This window comes from Teleopsis dalmanni, chromosome 1, assembly GCF_002237135.1.
Source record: "Teleopsis dalmanni isolate 2A chromosome 1, ASM223713v2, whole genome shotgun sequence".
In the NCBI taxonomy this organism is placed as follows: Eukaryota; Metazoa; Arthropoda; class Insecta; order Diptera; family Diopsidae; genus Teleopsis; species Teleopsis dalmanni.
In genome coordinates, this window is record NC_051846.1 from 194,082,045 (window position 1) to 194,093,868 (window position 11,824).

At 26.8% G+C, this 11,824-nt stretch overlaps 1 protein-coding gene and 3 long non-coding RNA genes across 5 annotated transcripts; 3 read left to right on the forward strand and 1 right to left on the reverse strand.

Moving 5' to 3' along the window:
* Window positions 1-3,879: 3,879 nt before the first annotated feature.
* On the forward strand, window positions 3,880-4,620 carry LOC119666978 (microtubule-associated protein RP/EB family member 1-like). Its single transcript, XM_038076256.1, has one exon. It carries the CDS (start codon window positions 3,880-3,882, stop codon window positions 4,618-4,620), a length of 741 nt encoding a protein of 246 aa, XP_037932184.1.
* Window positions 4,621-6,491: 1,871 nt separating this feature from the next.
* LOC119673037 lies at window positions 6,492-7,346 on the reverse strand. The gene is made up of 3 exons (XR_005251993.1): window positions 7,184-7,346; window positions 6,894-6,942; window positions 6,492-6,814 (listed from the first exon to the last, which is right to left on the reverse strand). It is a non-coding gene; the product is annotated as an uncharacterized LOC119673037 (long non-coding RNA).
* Window positions 7,347-7,470: 124 nt separating this feature from the next.
* Window positions 7,471-7,786, forward strand: LOC119673055. Its single transcript, XR_005251999.1, has 2 exons — window positions 7,471-7,598; window positions 7,708-7,786. It is a non-coding gene; the product is annotated as an uncharacterized LOC119673055 (long non-coding RNA).
* A 122-nt stretch (window positions 7,787-7,908) lies between these two features.
* LOC119673044 lies at window positions 7,909-9,645 on the forward strand. 2 transcript variants are annotated; one of them, XR_005251995.1, is made up of 3 exons: window positions 7,909-8,182; window positions 8,272-8,429; window positions 9,425-9,645. It is a non-coding gene; the product is annotated as an uncharacterized LOC119673044 (long non-coding RNA). The 2 variants fall into 2 exon arrangements; XR_005251998.1 differs by having other exon boundaries at window positions 9,532-9,645.
* The last annotated feature ends 2,179 nt before the right edge of the window (window positions 9,646-11,824 follow it).

Below are 11,824 nucleotides of genomic sequence, written 5' to 3' on the forward strand. Positions count from 1 at the left end.
AATTAGTTTGTTTACAGCAGCTGTTAATGTGAGACTACCTCAAGTGCATTTAGCGATTTTTACTATGGAAAATTCTTGTTGTACACGATTTTTTCACCAAACACGGTACCACTGTCATCGCTCAGGCACCATATTATCCAGATCTGGATCCATGCGAATTTTTCCTGTTCCCGAAACTCAAATTGCTTCTTCGAATTAAGCTTTTTGAGTCGATTGAATCGGTAAAAGAGAATTCGCTGAAGGAACTAAAAGCCATACCTTTACAGGCTTACGAAAAGTATATGGAAGATTGGGTTAAGCGTTGGCATATGTGTATCGCTTCAGAAGGAGCATATTTTGAAGCAGAAAAATTAAATTTAAAATAAAATTTAAATTTGTGTGTTTTTGTTTACAAAATCCGCGTACTTTTTGAACAGAAGGTACTACAGTTGTGGAGTTATTACGAAGAGTATTTACTAGCATGGTTAACTTGGAATAATTCGTTTATTAGACGCGATTATAAACAGAATCTGAGACCAATTTCTTAACGAGGTACTATGCTAAGATTGCGAAATGTTTTTTTGATAAAATGAGGCCAACTTGTTTACTGAAGCCTTCATAACGTTGAGCTATATTTGTATTGAATTGATTAATACAGAAAGAATTTAACAACTATTTGCATAATATTAACGATATGATCAGATCATTAAGATGCATCTAATGATTACTAAAAGCACTTCGTTTGGTCATCTCGTCTGATTTGTAAGTGCCGAAAATATTCTTATAGCAGAGAACCTAAAGTAGAAATATATTAAACTACTTTATTTACTTAATCAAAGATGCATAACAATTAAGAACCGTTCCAGATGGACCAACTTGCATATAGATATCCCAACATAGCATTTAATATTTGCAACTTTTCTTGAATTATTCAATACAAAAAGATTTCAGTAATTATTTGCATGATGTAAGATGTTTCGGATGATTGCTCAGATACGTTATTGCGTTCGACAGTTATATCTGTCCTATAATAACTAAAAATTATTAATAGATGGAAATGAAGAATGTCACATGGGTGCTTTCTTTGCAGCAATGCATGACTCTGTTTACCTACAATAATTATTTTTAAATGTTATTTTCAATTTAAGTTAATTATTTTCAGTTATTTTAGATACATTTACGCTGTCAAATTCCTTTGTTGTAGAATAGCTAAAAAATTTTCAAATTTTAAATGATTAATTTTTGAAGTCTTTGTCATAAATTTCTCCCCAATTTTTGACTTCATATTTTGGGGTAGTTCAGGTGCAATAATTTATTTTAGGTAGCACGTGCTATTTATACTCAAATTTGCATTAAATTAAGCAACACTTTTAACATTTTTTACTGCTGAAATTTTTTTTTAAATTTTTGAAACTTTTTTTCGTTACACTAAGTAGATGGATTCATTGTGTTAAATATTTTAAAAGTGAGAACTTCACAAAAACTTACGTTGAATGATTTTCCTTCTAGTTGAGGTTGTGATATATATACATATTATTGTTAACAAAACTAGTTTAAAAATATTTAACTCTATTGTTTCGAATTAAAATTGAGAAACAACAATAATTTTAAAAATTCAAATTAGTTAATTTACCCTCAGCTGTAAATTTTCCTTAACAAAAAAATATTTTCCCTACGAAATTTAAATTTGTTATTCCCCGTTGAAAAGTTTTTTGCTGTATATTTTTTGTATGGTCGCCAAGTGAAAGTTTTATTCCAAAATTACAGATATTCTCTAATTTTTTTTAAGTATATGCTTATACAACAGAAATAAGTTTGAATTTGCGGCATATATATATTTAATGGGTAAAGTTTTCATGTAAAACTGTCACCAAAAATTAGTTACTGATTTACTGCTTTTTAATGAGACATGCAGAAATTGCAGTAGAGCAATACCGTAAAATAGTAGGAAAATACTTAAAATTTTTTTAAAAAACATGGAAAATGGATTTTCGGAAAGTTTGTAAAGTATTTATATAGAAGTAAGGAAAATTGAGAAAAAAAATTAACAATCTAAATATATACTAATTTTATTAGTAATAATATTTATATACTAAAATTATTCATGTATGTTAAAACCTAAAATTTGTTGGTGTATATCAATCAAGTTGATATCAAGATACTTGCCGTTTTGATTAGTAATACTAAAAATTACCATATCCATTTCTTTCGTATATTTACTTTTGTATTTCATTGAAATACATTATTTAATATTTATTTGTGCTTTAAAAAACTCTGCGTATATATTTTTAGTGTCTAAAATAATGTTTTTTCTTGTCTTTTTATTTAATTAGATATGACATTCTCGATGCAGATATTTAAATAAAAACTTTTTAAGTGATAAAAACGGAAACCAATTCGTTATATAAATGTCATCAAAAATACATTAAAAAAATATTATTTTTCACATACAATAAAATAGAGAAAATGCAATATATAATTTTTAAAATTGTGCAGAAGTAAAAATTTATAAAAGAAGGCAAAAATATTTGAATCTTCCTCGTAGAGCTTGATTATATGCAAAATTGCTACCACGAATATTGCAAAATAATGCATTACTTTTATTAAAACAAAAAATATTTCTGCGCATTCATTCACTGAAATTGCAGCATATCCATATCACATTTAATGTGTGTGGTATATGCAGTATATGTGATGGAACACACACGGTCTTTACATACCAGACAGGTACTACCATTGTGTTCACCACATTAACATTTGAGTTTTTCGTTCCTTTACTCTTGCCCTTCTGATTTAAGTACGTTCACTCTTCAAATGATACTCACAGTTCAATTTCTGACTTAAAGCATTTTTAATATCCTTAAATTTTTCATAAAATAATACTTTCAGTAACTAATATCCTTTAATTTCTTTTTGCTAATAGTTTGAAGTAGTCTTAACAGTTGTCTGAATTGAGCAAAAATATTGCTTTAATATGTAATCGAAAAAAGACAGGCGTGACTATTCCGAGTGATTAGATAAACTAAATGAACCTAATGAGTCTAAGTTCCTTGAGTAACTGCAGGAACTGATGATGATTATGAATGATAACTAGTTTCTTTTCCAAGTTGATCAAGTTGAAGGATCACTAACCAGATATGATGTACGAGACTTGAAAAGGCGTGCACATAGCAGAGGTGCCTGGAGAGACCGAAACTTGGTAACGGATTGTTTTGGCTAAATAAGTAGAATAAAAATAAGAAAGAACAGGGTATTAGCTCCCATTTGAGCAGAGCACCGCGACCATGATTGATCTTTTGTGCTACAACAGACTCTCACTGAACAAAAGACATTCCGCCCTTCGAATGAAGGCCAAAATGTCGGTTGTTGAGGACCTCCTAATGTCGGAAGGTGCCAGCAATTCCCGACCCAGTGATCTCCTCCTGGCCCAGATCAAAGCTGGGCAGTCACATAGAATGTGGCTGGTTGTCTCCTATGCCTCCCAGCAGAGTCTACAATCTATCTCTTCGGATGGCTAAATAAGTAAGTAAGTTAGTATTAGTTTCTTTTTATAAATTTATTTCATTTATTTTTCAAAAAAGAAGTCATGTTCTATTTGCTTGTTAAGAGCAATAAGTAAAAATATGCAAATATTTTATTAATTTTATTATATGTCGTTTAAAAACGTTTACCTGCAAATTAAAATTTTTAAACTTAGTTGGCTTATTAATTGAAGTATAAATTTCATTCAAGTTTAAATTAAATAAAATTCATTTTTAAAATATTTTGGTCTTTAACATTACAAAATTTCAGTCTTAATCTGTTTCCACCGCTATTTCAAATAATCAACAACTTTTGTAAGAATAGCGTTGTGTTCAAAATTTAAATCCAGTTGTGTACATCTAGACTCAGTCCAATAAAATGAGGAAAGCCGTAAACGTTTGTGTTTGCAACAACTCTGAGAATTGTTCAAGGTTCGAACTATTGGGTTGGTTGAATAATACTTTGTGTACAAATTTGCAGAAAATAGAACAATTAAGCAATGGTGCGGCATACTGTCAGTTGTTTGATATGCTATTCCCCGGTGTATTACATCTAAATAAAGTGAAATTTGGTACTAACATTGAATATCAATATTATAAGAATTTCAGTCTTTTGCAAAATGGCTTCAAAAAGGTCAAAGTTTCGAGGGACATTCCTATCAATGAACTTGTGAAAGCACGATTTCTAGCAAATTTTAATTTTTTACTCTGGTTTAAAGTGTTCTTCAAAGCCAACTCTACAGAATATACAGTATTGGATTATGATCCAATAATGAGAAGAAATCGTTGCTCCATAATTGCAGAAACGCCCACTAAACACAAAAAAACAAGGAGATCAAGATCTGCATCGGTATCAGCAACAGCTTCACGTCTAACTATTGAAGGGCTGAATATAAAATCTAGTGATCTAATCGATATGGATAAAAAATCTAGTAATGTACATGTCGTAAATAAAATATCTAGTAGTGCACCAGCTGTGAATAAAAAATATAGTAAGATAAAAATCGATGTGGATAAAAAATCAAGTCACATACTCGATGTTACAAAGTTTTCTAGCCAAACAAAGATGTTACAAAGTTTTTCTAGCCAAACAAAGTCACTATTTCATTTTGCGAAATAAACCGTACAGCTGTCTTAAATGAAATATGTTCTATAAGAATGACATCAAGCGTTGTTCAAGACAATATAAATAGAATATAGAGTATCAAATCATCTAACTAGCAACTGTTGGTCTAAATAAATCGTTATACAGTATCATCCTTTTCTTTCTACTTCCAGTAAAAATGTGTAGCACTTTAAATTAGTGGGGTAAAGTATGTTTTGAGTTAATGATGCCAGGTAAAAAATATACCTTATTATTATTTTTATAACTTTTTAAAACTTATTCTATAAATTTGTGTTATAAATACAGTAATAACAATAAATAAGTTTAATAATAATGACACCTACATTATTATTCATCATTATTTATGAAACCTAATCACTTTTTTACTAAATCCAGTCGATTCCAACAGCACTAATCATAATTCTATTATGATCTATTTTTATTATTATTCTGTTATTATCCATTATTATTACTATTCTATTATATTATTTATATTATTTCATTTATTATAATATCATATAGCAGAATCATTTAATCATTTAATTAATTTCATTAAGAGGATATGATTTTTATGTTATTACTTACAACGTAGATCTTAATTTTTTCATTCTAGTAAGCTCCACTATATGTTATTATATTATAACATAAAAACCCAATATCTCCCTCTCATACAATGGTTTTCCTTTACTAATCGATCAAGGGTATACACTTTTAAGTTATGGAACTCAACTTCGCTAAGAAATATACATTATATTAATTTATTATATTTTAAATTATATTTTATTCCATTAATTAGTAAATATAATATTTTTTATAATGGCTTGTTTACTTTAAGTAGGTAGCACTTAAAATGTTAAAATTAATTTAAAAGAAATTTAAATAATTTAAAAAAATATTTTATATAAGTGTATCTAATATTATATATTATTATATCTTATATTGTTTTATAAAAAATTGGATCTTATTTAATATATATTGTAGCTTATTTGTATATTAATCATTAAATTTTCCATTACATATATAAACTTGTATATATTATGCTGCATGCGACGAAAAGTAAGGGAACAGAGATATTATCTTGTAATTTACCAATGCAAGTGACTTTACATGGAACGATTATGTATTGTAACTTCAGTGAATTATCGCTTTTTTGCACTCAGAAAATAAAAAAAATTGAAAATGTCAGAGAATGTAGTAAGTTTCATGTTCGCTTTATATAAAATTTTTAATTATTATGCAGATATTTATTTTAAATTTTAAGTTTAGTGCCAATTTGACTTAAGTACGGAATATCCATTATTAAATGGATTTCAATTGCTAGTCCAACTCTTTAATATGAAGGGAAAATATTTAAAGTCACGGCTTATAATAATAGATAAGTGCTTTTATTAAACTGTATTATATTTATATTTATTTTAATTAAATTATTTGTTGAATATGTAAAATGTAAGGCACTTATTTCCTTATTGTGAAATTAAGGTTTTCATGAAAATATTTTTAGGTTATCAGTTCAAAATTTTTATAGGTTTTCTGTTTTCCAACTTTTCGGTATTTTTCGTAAGTTGTTATATACTTTAGATTTTTGTAGAAATTCTATTTGGAACTTCTTTTATTTTAGTTTCACATTGAATTTTGTATTTTGTTCACTAAAGTTTATACAAAAAAAAAGTTCATTTTAGATTAAAATTAATTTTACTTTAAAGTTTTTAGTTTCTTTAAAAGTACGCTAAGGTTCCCTAATGCACTTGAGTGTACTTAAAGTGCCAAAATGTTTTTTACTTGTTGGTGGAAGTAACGAAACAAAAGTTTTCCTAAAGTAAATTTACCCGGAGAATAAGTTTATTTTGTTTTGTTATTATTGTTTAATTTTATGGTCAAAACTTAAATTTACTTTCATAAAGTTTATGACAAAATCAATGTTTATTTTAATTACTTGAAAAATAATTGCTTTTAAATCCAAGGCATTTGCTGCAGTCGATTTCATGCCAAGAATTGCCTGTCATTCCCTCAGTATGGCATGAACAAATTGATTTTCTGTCATTTTGTTATAACTTTTTGTAGTCCAGATAGCCCTGATAGTCCTCATAGTTTTTTGGTACTGAAAATGCTTGCTTGTAATATATAGCGAAAAAATTGATTATAAGTGGCTCCGGGAACTAGTTTTCTTCGGCAATTCTACGGTCTTAAATGAGAAAATGTCAGTGGTTCACTAATTTTGTGTGTAGTTTATTAGATTTTTTTCAAAAAAATTTATTCTATATTTGTAAAAATAAATAAAGTAATCTCACAAATAATTTAAAGTTTCCCAGACTTTCAGAACTGTGATCATAAAAAACTCTGTAAAGATAAAGCACAAGTTTAATTGGTATATTTATTTTATTTTATTGTCTGATGGAGTTTATTTTAATTTTTATACTTAAAATATATTACGTATACTAATAAAACACATTAGTACACAATGTATGTAAAAGATAAGCCTGAAATTAATATTAATAAATTAAATGACCTTATTTAGATTAACAATAAATATAATGGAATTTAGAGAATTAAATATACATAACGTAATAACGACCTTAACTCTTTGACTGTCGACTGCTCACTGCCACTTAACCATTGCTACTACTAGTGCTTGACTACTTAACTGCTTCACAGGCTTCTATCTAATTGCTTAACCGGCTTCTATCTGATTGCTTAACCGGTTTACATGTATATCACTCTGAAGTCACTGACTCAATTCTTTATATTTATGGGAAACTAACTGAAGATCAATTTATCTAACTTATATTTAATATTGTTTCTTGTACACTTATATTAATATAATTAAAACATTAATAATCTGGATTTAAAATCATATACTACTAGGTGGGCACGAAGTAATGTCGCATCAGCAAATAACATCTTTAGTAAACACCAATCTGGATTGTCAGAAATTTTAAAATCTAATTAAATACAACAATGCATGTCTCTTAGAAAAAAATATTTAATTTCTTCAGGTAATTTAAAAAACTATTAAAATTATTAAAAATGATTAAATTATTATTATTATTATTAAGACCAAAAATGACTTTTCACCGAATTTAAATCTTTTATAATAAACAATAGGCAACCTATAAGCTTAAGACTATTACAATAGCAAGTTATATCAAGGACTTTTGTTGTGGGATATGCAATATAGCCATGGCAAAAATATCTAGAATTTGATTAAAAGACACCTACCAAAACAAATTTTCTTCGAACTTTACAATGTCCTTAACATTGGTACTGTATATAAAGCATTTCATTTATATTTGTTAATCATAGTACAGGCAACGTGAAGTTGTGACTTATCCTCATTCCAATCCTATCGAAGCTTTAAGGTTACTTACAACGCAGTTCTGAAGATGTTTGATGAAGTTTGGATTTGTGGAATTTATTGTTGGTAGAGATTGTTTCACAACAGCAACTGTTAGAGCAAATGGAAAAAATCTTTATAAAATCTTTAGGTGCAGAAATTAATGAAGATTTTCATACTTCATGAAACTGATTTGAATTAAATTTCAGTTGGTGTGTTACCTGAATAATCAAACAATAGAAGATGGTATTACGTATTATTTATTACATTTATTTATTATTTATTACATTATTTGTCATACAAATATAAATCTAAATTTCTATGTATTGTAATAGATGGAATTTTATTAAGAAAATTGGACTGTTGAGTTTTTATTATGCATGCCGACGAATGCACCACTTTGTTTTTTACTACAGAGCTCCCAAATTCATGAACATCCATGTCTGTGGCACGACAATTGAATAGGGAATAGTTATGGATGTAAGGAAAAAATGTAAGCAATAATTTTGTATCACTTTAATTATTAAGATTAGTTATACACTCACATATATTAAATAATAAGTACATAAACCAAAATAATTTTAATGATATTAATATAAGTATTTTTCAATGTAATAATTTTAATAATTTTATTTCATTTTAGCTGAATTGTTTTCAGCTCTTAAAGATTAATAGATATATAGAAGCTTCAAATTGTTTTCTATTAATTTAAATAAATTTTAGTGCTAACATTTAAAATATTTAACTAACCATAATCCCATTTAACTGCAGCAAAGTAAATACCGCATTTCCTAAATATTTCTAAAAGTGAACTACGTATAATTTATTAACTACATTAAACATTTATTTGCAATAAAATACAATATAAAATATATTTTGTTATTGATAAATGTTACTTGATAAAAATTACTCAATTAATATATGCAAAGTATTTATTTTAGCTTCAATTTAATTTTGCAATTTACTCGCAAACCGCAAATAATTCAAAATAGCATCAGGCATTGCTATATTCATTTAAAAATGTTAATGGATAAAACCAGTAATAATACATTATCATTAATTAATCTTATTACCAAGAGGTTTTAATGCAGACAAATGCAACGAGCACATAAAGAGTCAATTAATAAGCAGAGACCTCATAATATATGTGCCATGAAACCGTTTTTGCGGTTCAATTGGTAATTGGCGGGATAATACTTTAAATATATTTGAAAAATTAATTTTTTTTCAGAAAAGATTTGGTAAAAATATACAAGTATTATTTTTTAATTTAACTTGATTACTGAGTATATCCGTAGTATAGTATTTATTTGTAGTAGCTTGTAGTTATTGTTCTCAAGGACTACACATATATATGTTTTGAAGATTATACTTATTTACCATATAATTATGATTTCATTTATGTTTACAACTTAATTTTAAATATTATACGATAAATATTACTGAAATTATTATAATTTAATAAAATATATACATTAAATTTTTTAGCACACTTCTTTCAAAGACAATACTATGGATACTTTCAAATTAATTTTATTTTATTATATATTCTAATCAAGAGTATTGATTCAACATTGGAATTCTTTTAAAATTAGGGACAGATGTCAAGGCTTGGACTTACTTTTCATTTATTGATACACAAACTTTTAGAAAAATTTATTAAATATTGACAATTTGAAACTGGATGGATGCCATGTGAGTAAATTATACCATATAGAAATGTTTAACGATAAAATTTCAAAAAAATCTGTGTTAATGATATTAAAATAAGTTAATAATTTCTTTGTTTGATTAGTACATAAACTTTTTTTTTCCTAATCTTAATAACCACTTAGATTTAAGTGAATAAAAATAATATTGGAATTTATAATAATAACACGGATTTATTAAAGTTTAACATAAAAGATTATTTTATAAATTAAGAATTATCTTATGTAGATGTTCATACAAGTAGTGGTATTGACCACGTATAGTAATATACTTTCTCGACTAAAGTAGACATTCAAATCATAGTTATCCATTTCAAACTGTTATGTTAATATTTTTGGGCTTTGTCTTAATTGGAAAGACGAATATGCTAACAAGAAGCATTTACTCCGAAAGAGCCAAGTAACTTAATATCTTAACCGATTTCGCAAGTGTTTTGGGTGTTCGAGTGTCTGCTAAGAAAATTCAATTAATTATGTATATCATTTTTTTTGTGTTGCAAATTATTACTGTTTTAACTTTTATATTTAAAATTAGTTTCTTTTGTCATATTTGACTTTAAAACAAAATGAAAATAAGTTTAAAGATTATATATAATTTAAAATAATTCAAACATCCTAACTCAAAAATTTTTTTAAGACAAATACATCCTGCTTACATGTTTAAATATTATTTTTGTAGGTTTATTGAATTTTAGTACAAAAAACTATAAATATATTAAATCACAGTTCATGAATAAAACATTAAAAGTATTTATCAACATTACTCAGGAGTTGAATACTTTAAGTAAGAAGCTTAGTAAGATTAAATAAAATGCAAACAAAATTTTAACAAGAAAGTGACAAATACCAATTATCCTTTTGCAGTTAGAATTTCTAGAGAAATTTTCTTGATTTATTTTTACTTTATTTCGAAATGTATTTTATTAGTTTGAGTGGATATTAGATTCTGTCTGTAGTGTGTCTATTTTATTATTTTAATTGTCAACTTATATTTTATTGAGAGAAAATATTTCTATACGTTTGTTAATCCTATTGAGATTTAATAGTATTAATTTTAAGGATTTATGGAAAGACACAAAAATTTTAATTCGACTTTTTAAAATGTTGATACGAAACAGATTGCAAAAAATCATTTTGTAAATTCAAGTGATTATTACAAATGCTCTATTTATAGTAAGGTAGAGATAAATATTTAGTTTAATATTAAAAAAAAATACACAATTAAAAAAGCTAAAAGCAGAAGAAACTTTTAACATATATAAATATTTATATAAATAACTTTTATTTGAAACTATGTTGACAACCACTATTTTAGACAATAGTGGTTGTCTACAGTGGTTATATACAGTAAATTCAAATCTGGTTTTAAATTATTTGAATTTTTGTTTTGTAAATATATACTAATAATACTAATAATGCAATTTACTAATACATCACCTGAATCTGCAATTACAGCCAAAGAGTTATTATTAAAGTTTTCCAACACTTTTTATTTCTTGCTATTTGTCTTAATTTCTTAAGCGGTCTGCCCCTGCGTCGTATTCCTTGAGAGTTTAAGGTTAGCGCAGTTTGCGTGATGTCATTATAGGATTTATGTAAAGTATGCTCTATCTACCCATATTTTCGCTTTCGTATTTCATCGTTTATATTTATTTGGCCAGTAAGCCTCTATAAGTCTCTATTTGTTCTCGTTTTGGGCCACCAAAGCCGAAGTATGTTTCGCAAGTAACGGTTTATAAACGTTTGTAGTTTAGTTTTTGTTTCAGCTGTCATGAATCATGAATTAGGTCTCAGATCCAAAGAGCAGAACGGACTTTATACACGAGTTAAAACTTTTTATTTTTACGAGTATGTCTGTGTGGAGACTGTTGGCACGCCATGTGTTTTTAAGTCTGGCCAAGTCTGATCCACGCTTAATTTGGATTCGAGCATTTATATTTTTGTTTTGTGACTCCATCTATCGAAATAACGCTTTCAAAGTAATTAAAAGGCAAAGAGTTGCCGTTGAGTGAAGCACAGTAGTAGTAGTACTAGTAGTAGTAGTAGTAGTAGTAGTAGTAGTATTTTAGCTTTATTTTACTTCATTTTATATATGTTGTATTACATAAAAATGTATAACAATTATATTATATATATATAAAGCTTACAGCTTTGGCATTTTCGTCGTCTGTCGAAAGTT